Here is a 17,381-nt window from a genome sequence, read left to right on the forward strand (position 1 = left end):
GCTCTACCCCCTCGGGGTCTGGGGGCTGTTGTCTTGCTCCATGGCTGGGGTGGCAACTGCTGGGTCTGCACTGTGATGGGAGGGAAGGCCGCAGGGCTCGGGGCTGGGCTGGGCGCGCTCCTTCTCCGCTCTTGTCAGATCCCCCCACCAAAACTTATTTTACATTCCCTTGCCCTGAAAGATTAGACTTGTGTTACATGGCAGGTATACTTTACTTTTTGGAATCTCTACAATTTTAGATTCACTCAGTTGTTAATATGTCATATTTTTAAAAAGACAAACATGATTAATTTGTGCATATATTTTATTTTGTTTGGTTTTGATTAATTTGTTGATTAATGTCTTTCAGGGTTATTCAAATACTCAGAAGACTATTCTTCTGCAGGTGGATCAGAACTGTGTTCGCAATTCTTACGATGTCTTCTCTTTGCTACGGTAAGAAACTTCTTAGATTGCCCTGAATTCTAAAGAATCTTTCTCATTTTGAGTTTGTGACATTTCAATGTGAGAAAATTAACGGGAGCTTTAGAGGCTATTATTCAAGTTTACCTTTTTTTAGTGCAAGTGTCATAAATTTTGTAGCTAGAGTGATTTAAGTTTATCTAGTTTACAAAGTCTTTGGAAAGCTATTTCCTTTCTCTGGCCAGTGGGAGAGAATATTTGGAAGCCAGTGATCTTAAAACAGACATAAGCTATTTCCTGCTCTTCTGTACCCTACAGAACAACAATCAAAGTTGCAGATGTTAGACTTATCAAAGTCCTAACAACTGCAGCATCACTCGGAAAGCCCTTTAGCAGCCCCAAACGTGGCTTTGAGTTTTGACCTGTTCTTTGTCTTAAAATAATTGTGTTTGGTAAGCCAAAAAAGCTTTGCATGTACCTAATACTCAGAGGCTTAAAGGCCTCAGCTCTATATTTTCATAATGTCTGGGCTTAATTTTGAAAGATTTTAAAATTTAGCTTTAATTTTAAATGTGATAGATCATCAAGGATATTTTTCCGGGGAGCAAGCCACCAAAATAAATGCAATTCCAAATAAAGTTAACAGTGACACTCAACCTGTGTTCACCCTACTCAGACAGATTGTTCATTGAAATTTGATTTTGACAGGATTTTCTAATGTTTACATGACACGTAATACATTTCAGAACATTAGACATCCTCTATATATGTACTTGAGGAAGAATCCAGAAGGATGCTCAGAGAAATGGTTATTTTAGAAGCATTACAAAATTGGCCTTTCCTTTGTGAAACTTGAATCTTATTACACATGATAATATAGAGTTTGGTCACATGGACTGTGTCCATTAATCTTAAGAAACATGGTTTTGACTAAAGTAACCATATACATTTTCTGAGTTTTGGTTTTTGCTTGAGAGATGCCTACGCCTTGACTGCTTAGGATATGTAGCAGAACACACAGGGTTTAGAAATTAGAGGGTGGAGATAGTGGGAGGTGTCAAAACATAAACGTATTTTAATGCCTCTTCAGTTTGAGACACACGAAGTTTTAAGTATTGAAAAGAAGAAAGTCTAGAAATTGTTTGAAATGTGAGTATGCCACTAATATTTCTTGGTATCAGTTTTCCTTAGTAAAATGAGGTGTAGGTACAATTATTTAAAGATATGTTCTAAATGTGAGATTGTGTGACCTTGTTGGAGAAAACAGTAGAATTAAAAGAAAAATACTAAGTCAGGAAGAAGAGGATTTAGGATAGTGTAGTATCATAGATGCTGAAAGAGAATAGTTTCCAGGAGTAGCGAACACTGTGATAATGTAGGAGAGCAGGAACTGAAGAAAGACTGTTGGATCTTGTGAAGCAGTGTGGTATCATGGAGGATGTTTTGATTAATCCTACCCTGCCGTTATCTTTGATTTATCCTAATTCATTTAACCTCTGATGCTTCTAAAAAGTGGAAGCAGTGATGTTACAAATTTGTGTAATTTACAAGCATTTTCACATTTTTTATCTTATTCTCTTAGAAGTCTTTCACACATCAGGGATGATAGATAGCCCTTGTCTTGATTGTAGAAGCTGAGGCCAAGAGGCATTAAATGTTTTATCTATCTGAGGGCACACAGCAAGTAAGAGCCAGACTGGAGGATGCTTTGAAGGGTTTCTGACAAGCATGTTTTTTAAGATCCTTTTAATAGTCTCACCTTCCTAAACTGGTGGTTACAAGGTACACATGGCATAATGACTGCGGACATTCTTTGGAAAACGCAATGCCCTACATAAATACAAAGTCATCAGGCTAATTTAGTGGTTTCTCAGTTATTGAACATTGATCTTGCAATGATTTGGCTCTTGGGGAGTTTATATCTAGGGTATTTTTCAGACTCTTCAGATGTGTCAGTAATTTGAACTGCCTTATTAACAGTGGTCTCCTCATGCCTATTGTACAATTCATGCCTAGCTAATAACACAGATATACTTTTCCTAAACCAGATCAAGTGTCTATTATCAACCAAATTTACTGAACCCAGTGCCTGTAATCCCAGCACTTTGAGCGGCCAAGGCGGGTGTATTGCCTGAGGTCAGGAGTTTGAGACCAGCCTGGTCGACATGGTGAAACCTCATCTCTACTAAAAATACAAAAATCAACCAGGCATGGTGACACATGCCTGCAGTCCCAGCTGCTCGGGAGGCTGAGGCAGGAGATTAGCCTGAACCCGGGAGGCGGAGGTTGCAGTGAGCCAAGATTGTGCCACTGCACTCCAGCCTGGGTGACAGAGTAAGACTCCATCACAGAGGGGAGAAAAAAAAAAAAAAAAAAAAAAGCTCCTTCAGATGGATGGGTTATACTGTTTTATAGGAAAACAATGACCTGAGACCTTAATCAGATACTTTGACCTATGGTTAAGAATTTAGGCTAATTTCAGTGTTGCCAAAGATTAGCATTTCTTTCCAAATTTACATTTAATGTGGGATAGTAATTAAACTATTCCTTCTTAACTCTTGGAAATCTCTGGATTAAGGGTTTGTTTTCAGGTAAAAGTAGATATTTAATTAGGAGCCAGTTTACTCATTGTTATATTTGATATTTTAGGGTGTTCACCACAAGGTGTCAATGTTATTCCTTAACTGGCATTTGAAATTTTATTTATTTTACAATTTTGGGGTGAGAAAAGTGGGGGACTAAAATGGAGTATAAAGCAACGTTGTAAATGATAAATAAGCATTCATTTTTTGAGTTAACTAAAAAAATCTTACTATGATTCCTTCTAGGTTAAAGAATACAGGCTTAGTAGATAGCTTTCTAATAGGCTTACTAGGTAGCTTTCTCCTTTTGTTTCTGTTTTTTTTTTTAATCCTATTGATAGGGAATTACGGAAAGATTATAAAGAGAGGAGGAGTAAATGACATAGTCAGGCTTGCAATTTAGAATTCTAACCATGGTGTCAGTGTGGAATAGACCTGAGGGATGAGCCTGGAAGCAATGGTTCCTGTCTAATCTTACCTGTTCTCTGACTGAGAGATTATTTTTACTGTTAAAAAAACTCATTTTTTGGTTGTTTTTTCTTTTATACTTTTTCAAAGAGGTAACTCTGTTATAGTAGGAAAAGTAGTAATTCTGGGTTTTTTTTCTAGTATAGTTTTTATTGTTTTTTTCCCCTTCTCCTTTAGAAATATCCTGCTTTTGCCAGTTTAATAAGTGGAAGTATGGTGGAAAAATAAAGGGCTTTGGTCCTTCACCTAAATTCCAGTCCTAAAACTGCCATGTGTAGATAGACTGGATGCAAGACTTTGCGTCAACTTTTTGTATACCTTAGTCTGCTTTTGTAAAATGGGGCTACTATTTGTCTCTTCTATTAGGAATATTGTTAGAATTAAATAAGGTAAAATATTTGAAAGATCTTAGGACAGTTACTGGCATATAGTAGACGTTCAATAAATGTTAGTTTTCTTCTTCCTCTTTACTTACCCTGTCTTGGAATTGGCTTTCTCCTTTAAGCCAGTATTCCTTTTCCTTGTTACCACTAGCTTTTCCACCTTTCAGCGTAATTTCCCTTTCTCTCCCTACCATTCTGGTGTTTTCCATATCTGCTTTTATAACTGCATGATGGATTCTTTTTGCTCACTGCCCAGAAAAGTCAATGCATTGAGAACAGGTTTTACAGCAAAGAAAGAGTTTGATTATCACAGGACCAGCCAAGTGGAAGGATGGGAGATAATTCTCAGATCTGCTTCCTCAGAATTCACAGGCTACAGTGTTTCAAGGATACTTTGGTAGGCAGGGGTCTAGGAAATGGGGAATCCTGATTAGTTGGGTTGGGGCTAAAATCATAGGGGGTCTAAGCTGTCTTCTTGTGCCACGTTAGTTCCTGTGTGGGGGTCATAAGACCAATTGAGCCAGTTTCTTGATATGGGCTACCTATTTGACACCAGCTGGTCCATCAGAATTCAGAGTCTGAAAAATACCTCAAGCACCAGTCTTAGGTTTTATGATAGTGATGTTATCTATGGGAGCAATTGGGAAGGCTACAAACCTTGTGACCTCTGGGTACATGACTTCTGAACCATAATTTTACAAAGGTGGTTTCAGTCCCTGAGTCATAAGGAGGAGGTTACTTTCGGGAAGGGACTGTTTTCATCTTTATTTTAAAGTTAAACTATAAATTAATTCCTCCCATAGTTAGCTTGGCCTATGCCCAGGAATGTACAAAGACAGTTTGTGAGGCTAGAAGCAAGATGGAGTCAGCTACTCCATGTTCATTGATTTCTGTCACTCGTAATTTTTGCAAAGGTGGTTTTACTTTCAAACTTGCTTTTATTAATTCCAAACAGTCATAATAAAATATATTTAACATGTGTATGTCTTTTCTCCTTAATGACATTGAAATCTTCTTGAAGGAAAGGATTATTTCTTTTGGCTGTATTTCTCCTCTCCATCTACCTTACCAACACTTCTTGGTTAATTGTTGGAGTTCCTTTGGCTTGTGAGCTTACTAGGGCTCTTCTGTATTACTCTGTTTCCCTAGGTACTCTCTTGTGTTACTAAAGCTACAACTAACACATCTACATGTTAATACCTCTTCATTCTGTATCTCTAGCTCTACCTCTCTTTTGGATTTCCAGTCAGCATTTTCCAGCAACCAAGGATATTTGTACTTTTTTGTCCTTGAGGAACCTCAACCTCGAAGTTGTCTGGAGCCACACTCATCAGTTTAATACTCCTCTTCCTTTTCTTTTCCCTGGTTTGTCTCGTGGTATTATCATCATCCTAGTCTCCCAAGCTAGTAATCTTAGTCATTTTTGGTTTCGCTAATTTTTCTTCCCTTAGTGATAGATATTGTTGATGATAAACCATATTGATTCTTTGGTGAGATGTCTCATCTGTCGATCCTTCTTTGTTTTTAATCTGTATTTTACTAGACTGTTTCCTGATCTCCTAGATGAAGAAATTAAGGCACAAAGTAGTTAAGTAACTTCACCAAGGTCACACAAACTAGTGTTAGAACCTGTATTCAAACCCAGGCAGTCTAGCTCCAGAGGCTATCATGTAAACCAGCATATCTTAAATCCTTACAGTCTTTTACACTGCTGCTAGAGTGATCTTTTAGAAGATACATGGGCCGGGCATGGTGGTTCCATGCCTGTAATCCCAGCACTTTGGGAGGCCAAGACAGACGGATCACGAGGTCAGGAGATCGAGACCATCCTGGCTAACACAGTGAAACCCCGTCTCTACTAAAAATACGAAAAAAAAAAATAGCTGAGCGTGGTGGCGGGCACCTGTAGTCCCAGCTCCTTGGGAGGCTGAGGCAGGAGAATGGCGTGAACTCAGGAGGTGGAGCTTTCAGTGAGCCGAGATCGCGCCACTGCACTCCAGCCTGGGCGACAGAGCCAGACTCGGTCTCAAAAATAAATAAATAAATAAATAAATAAATAAATAAATAAAGATACATGAATTTTCTTACTCGCTGGGCTTAGAAAGCTTTGATAGATTATATACAGGATAAGGTTCACACTTCTTAATGTGGTATTCAAGGGACATTTTGCAATACATGCCCTTAGGGACCATGGTCTTTATTTCAAAGTCCTCCCACTCCCTACTTGTATAATCAATAACTATCATTTATGGAGTGCTTACTGTGTTATAATTAGTTCTTCATTGTCTGATTTTCCCTCCATTCCTATCCACACCCCCAAACTGAGATTGCCTTTAGGCAAGAATCCTTGTTTTATTAGTCTTTGTATTAGCCCTATGGCAGTGTGTATCATATATATGTTAAGCAGATAATAAATGCCATTTCTGTTGATCAAATTGAACTATTGTTCAGGTTACTAGAGGACTAAAGTTTTGTTTTTTCTAATGGTTTCCATCTGGTAAAATGAGAGTTGCAAAACATTTCTAGGCTAATATTTAAAAGGTGTTGAAAATGCAATCAGGTCTGTGAGCCTTCAGCTGCTTCTTTCTTTCAGCCCCTGCTCTCCACACAGTATCTGGTGAGATTTTCAGGATTTCGTGACTTTTAATCCAACTCTTTCAATGAGTGTTTCGGGAAGACCTTTTTGTGGCTCTCTGGAAGCAAATTCTGCTTCTCCCACTTTGCTAGAAAGTACTTTCAACTATAAAATTCCAATTTTAACAGGAAAATGCTCACAACCAATAAATTATCAATAGCATAGTGTTTAGAGATGGGATGAGAAGTATAAGGTATAGGCATGGGCAAGGACTTCATGTCTAAAACACCAAAAGCAACGGCAACAAAAGCCAAAATTGACAGATGGGATCTAATTAAATTAAAGAGCTTCTGCACAGCAAAAGAAACTACCATCAGAGTGAACAGGCAACCTACAGAATGGGAGAAAATTTTTGCAATCTATTCATCAGACAAAGGGCTAATATCCAGAACCTACAAAGAACTTAAACAGATTTACAAGAAAAAAACAAACAACCCCATCAAAAAGTGGGCAAAGGATATGAACAGACATTTCTCAAAAGAAGACATTCATACAGCCAACAGACACATGAAAAAATGCTCATCATCACTGGCCATCAGAGAAATGCAAATCAAAACCACAATGAGATACCATCTCACACCAGTTAGAATGGCAATCATTAAAAAGTCAGGAAACAACAGGTGCTGGAGAGGCTGTGGAGAAATAGGAACACTTTTACACTGTTGGTGGGATTGTAAACTAGTTCAACCATTATGGAAAACAGTATGGCGATTCCTCAAGGATCTAGAACTAGATGTACCATATGACCCAGCCATCCCATTACTGGGTATATACCCAAAGGATTATAAATCATGCTGCTATAAAGACACATGCACACGTATGTTTATTGTGGCACTATTCACAATAGCAAAGACTTGGAATCAACCCAAATGTCCATCAGTGACAGACTGGATTAAGAAAATGTGGCACATATACACCATGGAATACTATGCAGCCATAAAAAAGGATGAGTTTGTGTCCTTTGTAGGGACATGGATGCAGCTGGAAACCATCATTCTCAGCAAACTATCCCAAGAACAGAAAACCAAACACCGCATGTTCTCACTCATAGGTGGGAACTGAACAATGAGATCACTTGGACTCGGGAAGGGGAACATCACACCCCAGGGCCTATCATGGGGAGAGGGGAGGGGGGAGGGATTGCATTGGGAGTTACAACTGATGTAAATGACGAGTTGATGGGTGCTGACAAGTTGATGGGTGCAGCACAGCAACATGGCACAGTATACATATGTAACAAACCTGCGTGTTATGTACATGTACCCTAGAACTTAAAGCATAATAATAATAATAAAAGAAAAATAAATAAATAAATAAATAGTATGCAAAAAATAAAAAAGAATTATAAGGTATAACTTTGTTTATTATCTTTAAATTATGGATGTGATAACCAACTGTTAGGCTCCGGGAAGAGTTTTTTTTTTTTCCTCCCTGCCTAATGGACTCTAAGTGGTAATTGCAGTTAGAATACAGCTAAGAACCCAACTGTAAGCAGACTTTACAGAGTTTATGTACTAAAACTCGTGTACTTTCTTTTCATAGTAGAGACTAGGCTCTTACCCGGTTTCTGTATGCTTATTTTAAGTAAGTTAGGGGAGGAATTAAGAGGATTACCGTTAAAATAGACACACTGACAGCAAGAAGCGAAAGCTGATAGTTTGCTCTGTTTGTGGTATACTCTTTGATTCTGGAATATAGCTGAGTGATAAATCATATTAGCTACTGTCCTACCTTTGTAGTCACTGTGTTTGGATTCTTAAACAGCCCTGTCTCACTACTTCATGTAAAAAGAGAGAGGGGGAGAAACAGTTCAATTGTAAGGAGGGGCCGACTAAAGAAAAAAACATAGCTAGCCAACTCCTGTGTGTGTGCTTGGCCCAAGCACATCTCTATATTGCATTTTATAACTCAGGTTACTCACGAGAATTATGAGTGCGCTGTCTTAGTTTTTAATAATGCCGTCTCCATTTAACAGATGAGGAAGCAGGCTTTGAATGATGAGAAGATTTGCCTGGGCCACAGGCTGGTTAAGTGTGGAAGCAGGTCTGAAGAAAGGTCTGCTAGGCTCCAGTGCACTTGCTGTTTTCCACTAGGCCATATTGGTGTTAAATCATCAGTAAAATAGAAAACTGTAATTATGAGAGCCTTCATAAGAAAGCAGGCATATAGAAGATTTAGGAAGGTTTTCAATCAAAATTAAAAATAAAATGATTTTGGTGTTCTTTTTTTTTTTTTTTGGAGACGAAGTCTCGCTCTGTTGCCCAGTGCAATGGCGTGATTTCGGCTCGCTGCAACCTCTGCCTCTCCAGTTCAAAATGATTCTCCTGCCTCAGCCTCCCGAGTAGCTGGGACTACAGGCATGTGCCACCATGCCTGGCTACTTTTTTGTATTTTTAGTAGAGATGGGGTTTCACCATGTCAGCCAGGATGGTCTCGATCTCCTGACCTCGTGATCTGCCTGCATTGGCCTCCCAAAGTGCTGGGATTACAGGTGTGAGCCACCGCGCCCGGCTAATTTTGGTATTTAATGTAAGTTTTGGTGGAGCAAACTTTATATTTATGTGTAGCAGCACATTTTATTCATCTTTATTCATCTGTCTCTACATATAATACAAATATATGTATGTATATATACATACATATAAAGACACACATATACACACACAGTTTTACAAAAGTAGGATTTAAGCAAAATATGGGAGTAATTATAGGATGAAGTCTTCTCCTTCCCCTTTCCTTATACTTTTTGGCTTATCTTCTTCTTTAAGCCCTTCTCCCCCATTGCGCTGCCAGAAAACCACCCAAACACAGAACACATGTCCACATGACCCCTAGTCACCCTTCACCCATGTTAACAATCTGATGTGTATCCATCTGTGTTTTTTCCCATACTCTCTCTATGTATGTCATAGATATGATTTATAGATACATGTATATATGTTTTCTGTATATTTATGGTTTGTGTATATGGTTTGAATTAATTTATAAAATTAAAATTGTTTTATAAAATTGGAGTTGATACACATACTTGGGTTTCTTGTTCAATATTCTATGCATACATTCCTCTAATTCATTTTTTTAATGGCTTAATAATAGTCCATGGTGAGGCTATATCATATTTATTCAGCCACTACTGTACTGATAGGCATTTCGTATAATATTTACTCTGGCTCCGGTTTTTAATGCTTGTTTGTTTTGACAGTATGCACATTACTGAAGAAAATATTTATATACATCTATAACCTTGTTTTTATGATGATTTTGTTTCCATGGATTACATTCCCAGCAGTGGGATTTCTGAGTCAAAGTATTGTTTCAATTGTCAGAGATAATCAGGTTGTTTTCCCAAAGGGCACAAAATAAATGGCATTACTCCTTACTCCGATTCCGTGCTGGAAATGGCCATCATCAATTTTTATGATTTTTACTAATTTGATGAGTGTAAATGACACCTCAGTATTACTTCAATTTTTGTCAGCCCGGTGCAAGTACTTCATTTGAGCTACAGGTGAAATTTAACATGTTTTCTTAAGCTTATTAGCTATTTATGGTATTATTCTGTGAATTTGCCTATTCATTTACTTTATCTAATTTGTAAAAAATTGAATTGCTTGCATTTTTCTCGTAAGTTTCTAAGAGTACTTGGTATTTTTTCCCAAATCTGATAATTACATCTTGACTTATGATACCTTATACAAAAAGTTCATATTTGTTGTATTGTGTAATTCTGTTTTTTGTTTTATATTTTCTGGGCACTCTTGAGTTGAAGATGACTCTCCTATACCTTGCTTCTATAGATACTTTCTGCTAACTTTCAGATCTATATTATTTTACTTTTTAAATTAAATATTTAGTACAAATTGCAATTTATTCTTTTTTTTCTTTTAATCCAACCATCTGCACACTGATATCTAGTATAGATAGTCCATATCTTGTAAGGTAGAAATGATTTCTTCACAGATGAGTTCAGTGTGCCAGCAGCTTTCTTTTCTCACTGAATTTAAATAATGCTTTTGTAATATATTAAAAGTGCATATATATTGGGATCTATTTCTGGATTCACTCTTTTTTTGTTTATCTTATCTTTTTGTGTGTTTTGTAACTTTCAGATTGATTTAACTACAGGGGATTTTTTTGGTGTGGTCTAATATCAAGTAAGGCACGTCCTCTTGCTACTCTTCTTTTTGATACTATTTTTGGCTATTCTCAGAACTTTATTCTTTTATGTGAACTTTAACTTATTTTATCCAACTTTAAAAGACCGGTCTTATTGGAATTTTAATCAAAATTTTTATATCAGTTGAAGTTTTACAATTATTTTGGGAAAGCTGTCATTTTATATTAGTATTCCCGTCCAAAAACATGGTGTCTTTTCATTTGTTTATATTTTATTTTATTTCTTCAACAAGATTGTAGTTCTCTTTATACGGTCATTTGCCTTTCTGTTACATTTGTTCTTAAGTATGTTATAGTTTTTACAGTATTTTGTATAAAATAGGTGTTCCATTCCATTCTTGTGTGCTTATTGCTATTATAAGGAAAAGCTATAATTCTAGGAAAATCTTATTTATATTTAGTAATATATCTAATTGTTTTTATTGCAATTTTTTTTTAAAGGAAAGTTCTCCTTTTTTGGCATACACATTATCATCAGTAAAAGGATAGGCTTTTCTTCTCTAATGTTTATACAGATTTTCTAGTCTTACTGCATTTGCTAAACCTTCTAGAACTTTCAAAATAATGTTGAAAAGTCATGGACATTGTTACCATCCCAGTTCCTTGTTCTAATTGAAAAAGTTTAGTAGTTTGCTGTTGAGAGTATTTTCTGTTAATTTTGAAAAATATTGGCCGGGCTGGTGGCTCATGCCTATAATCCCAGCACTTTGGAAGGCCTAGGTAGGTGGATCACCCGAGGTCAGGAGTTCAAGACCAGCTTGGCCAACATGGCGAAACCCCGTCTCTACTAAAAATACAAAAATTAGCTGGGCGTGGTGGCAGGTGCCTGTAATTCCTGAGGCAGGAGAATCACTTGAACCCAGGCGGCGGAGGTTGTGGTGAGCTGAGATCGCGCCACTGCACCCCAGTCAGGGCGACAAGAGCGAGACTGCATCTGAAAGAAAAAAAAAAAAGAAAAACGAATATATATATATATATATGTATGTATATACATACATGTGTGTATATACACACACATAAAAAATATATAAAAATTATATATACACATATATATATGTCTGTGTGTGTGTATATATATATTTTACATATATATATGTTTTTCTTTTTTTTCGAGACGGAGTTTTGCTCTTGTTGCCCGTGCTGGAGTGCAATGGCTCGATCTCGACTCACCGCAACCTCCGTCTCAAAAAGGAAAATACTTTAAATAATTCTTTTTATTCACTTAATGCTATTGTTAGGAATTGTTGCTGAATTTTTTGAAATGCCTTTCCACATTTATTAATATTATATTTTTTCTTCCTTTATCATTGTAATAAGGTATGTGGATTTCCCAGTGTTGTATTACTGACTAGTTACAGGTTATTCTTTTGATCATTACTTATAAGCAAGATTAGTTTTTAGCAGTTGTTGTGTTGTTGTTAAGGGGGGGAGGGTGTAAATTACTGTCTCTCCCAAGATGTTAAAATTGAATTGTGAAGCTTTCTATCTTATGCTATGCCCTAATCTGTAAAATGATGATAATAGCATCTGTCTCTGGATTATTGGGAAGATTAAAGGTATTAATGTGAACTATTTAGTACAGTGCCTGAATTGTATGTGTCAGCTATCATTGTCATCATTACCATCTGAAACAGATTAAATCATTTCAAAAATTTTTAGTTCTTTGAAGGTTTGTTAGGACTTAGCTAGTAAATCATCCAGTTCAGGTGCATTTTATAAGGGTAAATCTTCTTTCAATCCCTTTAGTGCTCATTGCCCTGTCCATTTTTTCCTGCTTCTCCTTGGTTTATTTTTGGCAATTTGTTTTTTGGTAGGAAGCCATCTATTTCCTTTAGATTTCCAACATTATTGCTGAAATAATGCACAAGTTTTATTTTATAATTCTTTTAATCATTTCAATAATTTACAGCAGATTTTCTAATTAAGACCAGAAACTACTCTAATGTTTTAGTTAGAAATGTTGTTACATTATGAACTCTTCTTGGACAGGATGCTTTCTGATGTTGAAATTGTAATAACTTTTTTCATGAAAACTAAAAGAAAATATTTCAGATACTTTTGCCTTAAAAGTGTTTCTCAGAATGAGAATGGAGAATATGGACTATATACGTTTAGGGAATTTGTATCTCTAGTTTACAATGTTGTTCCTAGCGTATAGCACCAAGCTGGCTCAGAGTGAATGCTCAGCAAATATTTGTTAAATGAATGAATGAAGACATGGGTGAAATATCCTGTTGGATAATAACTGAACCAGGTAGATTTTTTGAGGAATTTTTAAAATGGTAGATTTTTAATTACCTTTCCAAAGATGATTAGTACTAACCTCGGATATATTTTGCCACAGTTATAGTATATTTTATATATAAAATAACTTAATATTTCAGTTTGAATACAGTGCATGCTAATGAAAAACTCATGTTGAAAGCGTTGTTTTTAAATTAACTGCAGTTTACTAAATGAGTAAACCAGTAGTCAGGACTTACTGATAGATCTCATAGTCTTTAACTAGGACCTCTTATAGGCAATTCATGTTACTAAGTTCATTTTCTATAGTTTACTGAATGTTCAATACAGAATGGAAATGTAATGGGTAAGTTAAATGAGCCCTCCCCAAAACAGTGTTCAGAACTCTTGGCTTAGAGCAAAAGTCGGTTTTCAAATGTTGAAAAGGTGAATGAAGAATAAAATAGGAAGAATAAAATCAGCATAGAGAAGTAAAGCGTTCTTTGAGGGCAGTTAAGTATATGTAGTCTTCTGCCCAAGAGATGTTCTCTGTCTCTGCCTCTGTCCTTTAATTTTGGCTTGAATTCACAGGGTTACTGTACTAAGACTGCTTTGTTTAAGATGTCATTGCGAATTAAGGCTTCACTGTCACATCTCTCATAGCTGCCTTGTAACTTCTACATTCCCACTGGTGCCAGGCATGTTCCAAGGCAGCATTCCAAGGTTTAGTGATTTCACCCTGATGTCTCCGCCAATAAAAATAACCAGTTACCATTAAACACCTACCCCACCCATAACTTGATTTTTACGTGCCATTTTATTACGAAAACTTATTGACGATTTTAGGAGAATTAATACATTAAGTTTATCCGGATATCAGCTGGCCCTTGGTGTAACTTTTGTTCTAAAAGTGGATGTTTCACCTTGGAAGAGAATCTGAGACTCAGCATGGTTATCTGTTGAGAGTGGACTTTGTAATAACCTTATTCCTATAGTAGATTCTTTATGAGTGGAAATACTCTGTTAAAATGAGAAGCCAGATTATTACCTTAGGGATTTATATTCTAGTAGGACAGATTAACAGATACAGCAAGCAAAGGGTCTTTCATTCGTTGAGAAATTAATAATAATTTCTAAATATGTTGTGTTCTAAGAATAAGTCAGAATCCCTTCCTTTTCTACAAAGGGCCTAAACAAGGGGTGGAGAAGGAAAATAAGATTTGAGTATTAAAATTTTTCACTTAAATACATTAATGCTATTAAGTGAAATAGCATTTCAGTTAAATGCTAAAAATTAGCATACATCTTTTTATTGTGTTCACAATAGCCACACTGCTGTTACAGTTCCATTTCACTGGTAAGCAGACTGAAGCTTGCAGAAGTTGAGTAGTGTGGCTCCCAGGTGTTCAGCTAGTAAGTCATGCAGAGTCCAAGTCAGGTTAGTAGTAAAGGCCTTTCCATTATACTTCTCCATCTTGTGTGGAGGAATTCTCCTTGACATTCTTTTCTCTTGTTGAGACTAACTTATAGCACCCTTAGTCTTCCCAGTAAAATTTTTTTTTGATGATGCACCAACATAAAATGAGTCAAATTTCTTAGAGTCTTGTGGCACCCACACAATGGAGAGTTTCCTAATAGGCTTTCCTGGAGCCCTCCAGAGTGTGCTTAATATACTCCTTACCACGTGCCTCCCCATGGAGCAGGTCTTAATGGTTTACTATTGAGGAGTGTCTCTGACTCTATGGCCACATAGGTCTTTTTACTTCTTTTCCCCCAATATGTTAAGTGTGAAGTGATTGGACCCAGTGATTCTTAGTTGGCATCCCGGACTGTTCTTAGGCTTCTATTCCTTAAATTCAGACTCTGCAAGAAGTAAACTAATGTCATAGAGGAAAATGACCTTTCCACAGTAGCACTGATTTTTCTGTCCCCGAGATTCTTTTATTCTAATGACAGAGTTACATTTGAACATGGGAGGAAAACTGACTTTAAACAGTTTATGGGGAGAACATCTGGAGATTTAAACTTATGAAAAATGCAGTGTAAGCCAAGAAATTGACTCAGCAGCATTAAAAAAGGAGCTAAGATGATCTTATATTACATTAATTAAAATATATTGTCCAGATCAAGAGAAGTAATAGTCTTCCTGGACTTTGTGTTCATTAGATCATATTTGGAATATTCTGTTTAATTTGAGTCCCAGTTTACTTTGATGGGAAAGAGCCAGGGGAGATGGCCAGGAAGATGAATGATTTTAAAGCAGTCATGTAAAGACTAGTTGGGAATAGAGGATATTTAGAGGATATAAATATCCTGGAGAAGAGAGGACTTTGGGGATATAGTTGCTGTCTTTAAACAGTTATGTAGTTAATTTGGCAAACAATTTTAGGGTAATAAGAGTAAAAGATACATTTATTGGATATGTACTATCTGCCAGGTAAGTTTTTTACATGCTTTATTTCATTTAATCCTTAAAGCAAGTGTATGGATTGCTGCTAGTCATTGTTATCACTGTTTTACTCATGAGATCCAGAAAGGGGAATTGAGTTGCCTAAGGTTGCATTATGGCGAAGGCATTTTTTGTTTTTTTGAGATGAAGTCTCGCTCTGTCGCCCAGGCTGGAGTGCAGTGGCACAATCTCGACTCACTGAAACCTCTGCCTCCCAGGTTCAGGCAATTCTCCTGCCTCAGCTAGTAGCTGAGGCTGCAGGTGTGTGCCACCACGCCTGTCTTATTTTTGTATTTTTAGTAAAGCTGGGGTTTCGCTGTGTTGGCTAGGCTGCTCTCTTAACTTCTGACCTGGTAATTCGTCTGCCTCGGCCTCCCAAAGTCCTGGAATTACAGGTGTGAGCCACCGCACCTGGCCAGGGGTGTAATTTGGAAGAGAAAAAGTATATAGGTTGTTGTTATTCCTGAGAGTAGAATACAATGATAGCTACTTTTATTGAGTGTTTGTTATGTTCTAGGCTCTTGTTATATCCTGAAAAAGAAAGAAAAATTCCTATCTTTATGGAGCGTACATTTTAATAGGAAATTCAGAAGTAAGTAAATTAATTAGTTATAAATTTGTTGCTAGTGGTAAGTGCTATAAAGGAAAATAAAGTAGGAGGAGGATAATAGAGGTTGGTAGATACTGAGGATGATAGATGATCAGGGAAGACCTCACCGAGAAGAAAATATTTGAACAAAGACTTGAAAAAATTAGACAACAAGGTTGGATGGGCATTTGGAGAAAGAACATTCCAGAGAGAAGAGACAGCAGGTAAGAATGAGTTTGGCTTGTTGCAAGAATAGCTAGGTAGGCAGTCTAGTTTGGGCATAGTGAGCAAAGTTGGCAAGGCCAGATTGTGTGGAGTTTTATTTTTTTTCCAAACATGATAAGAAGTTGTTGGAGGGCTTTGAGCAAGGGAGTGATGTGATCTGATTTCTAGTTTTTTAAAAAATGCCTCTGATTAGCCCAGGCATGGTGGCACATGCCTGTAGTCCCAGCTGCTTGGGAGGATGAGGCTGGAGGATCTCTTGAGCCCAGGAATTTGAGGCTGTAGTGAGGTCTCATCGTGCCACTACACTCTTAGTCTGGCCAATAAAGCTGAGACCCCATCTCTAAAAAGAAAAAAAAAAAATGCCTCTGGTGTGGAGAATAGACTGGGCTTCGGGGTCAGCCCACCACAGCAGTGATCCAGCAATCAGAAAACTGCTGCTGGTGAAATAGCCATCCCACACTTACCAGACACCTAAATAAGGAAACTGTCTACTGCAAAACCTCACTCCTGAGAGAGCTTGTCACTGCTGCAGGGAGAATGGCCTCTATCCCTTCTACCTTCCAGATTTCACTCGAGGCATTCCAGCATTTAAGAAGATGATGATAGAACAGAGAAGGACAGCTAATGAGGTTGGGGAAAATCTAGGACAAAGAGGTGTCCCAGAGGTCAAAATAAATTAAATATTTCTAAGAGAGTGATTAATTGAATCAAATATTGATGGCTGGGGCATGGTGGCTCACTCCTGTAACCCCAGCACTTTGGGAGGCTGAACGGGGAGGATCGCTTGAGCCTGGGAGTTTGAGACCAGCCTAGGCAACATAGTGAGACCCTGCCTCAGAAAAAAAAAAAAGGTTGCTGATTGGTTGAGTAATGTGAGGGTTAAGAATTGAAAGCTGGGCCGGGCACAGTGGCTCATGCCTGTAATCCCAGCACTTTGGGAGGCTGAGGTGGGCGGATCATGAGGTCAGGAGATCAAGACCATCCTGGCTAACATAGTGAAACCCCGTCTCCACTAAAAATACAAAAAAAAATTAGCTGGGCATGGTGGTGGGCGCCTGTATTCCCAGCTACTCGGGAGGCTGAGGCAGGAGAATGGCATGAACCCGGGAGGTGGAGCTTGCAGTGAGCTGAGATCGTGCCACTGCACTCCAGCCTGTGCGATAGAGGGAGACTCCGTCTCACAAAAAAAAAAAAAAAAAAAAAAAAAAGAATTGAAAGCTGAATTTAGCAACTTGGAGCTCACTGGTGA

General features: G+C 37.5%; 1 protein-coding gene and 1 long non-coding RNA gene across 13 annotated transcripts in view; one reads left to right on the forward strand and one right to left on the reverse strand.

Moving 5' to 3' along the window:
• UVRAG (UV radiation resistance associated) overlaps nt 1–17,381 on the forward strand; it is a 329,617-nt gene that overhangs the window by 101,005 nt on the left and 211,231 nt on the right. For all 12 annotated transcript variants that reach the window (XR_013404176.1, XR_013404177.1, XR_013404178.1 and 9 more), the window contains one exon: nt 350–435. Coding sequence is in view for 9 of the 12 variants with exons in the window: in XM_077963910.1 (XP_077820036.1) it covers nt 350–435 (86 nt within the window). In the remaining 3 variants the exon portion in view is untranslated. The remainder of the gene's footprint in view (nt 1–349; nt 436–17,381) is intronic.
• LOC144334393 (uncharacterized) lies at nt 13,864–17,344 on the reverse strand. Its single transcript, XR_013404183.1, has 2 exons — nt 17,280–17,344; nt 13,864–15,475 (listed from the first exon to the last, which is right to left on the reverse strand). It is a non-coding gene; the product is annotated as an uncharacterized LOC144334393 (long non-coding RNA).

The sequence above is a fragment of the Macaca mulatta genome, chromosome 14 (genome assembly GCF_049350105.2).
Source record: "Macaca mulatta isolate MMU2019108-1 chromosome 14, T2T-MMU8v2.0, whole genome shotgun sequence".
Taxonomy (NCBI): domain Eukaryota; kingdom Metazoa; phylum Chordata; class Mammalia; order Primates; family Cercopithecidae; genus Macaca; species Macaca mulatta.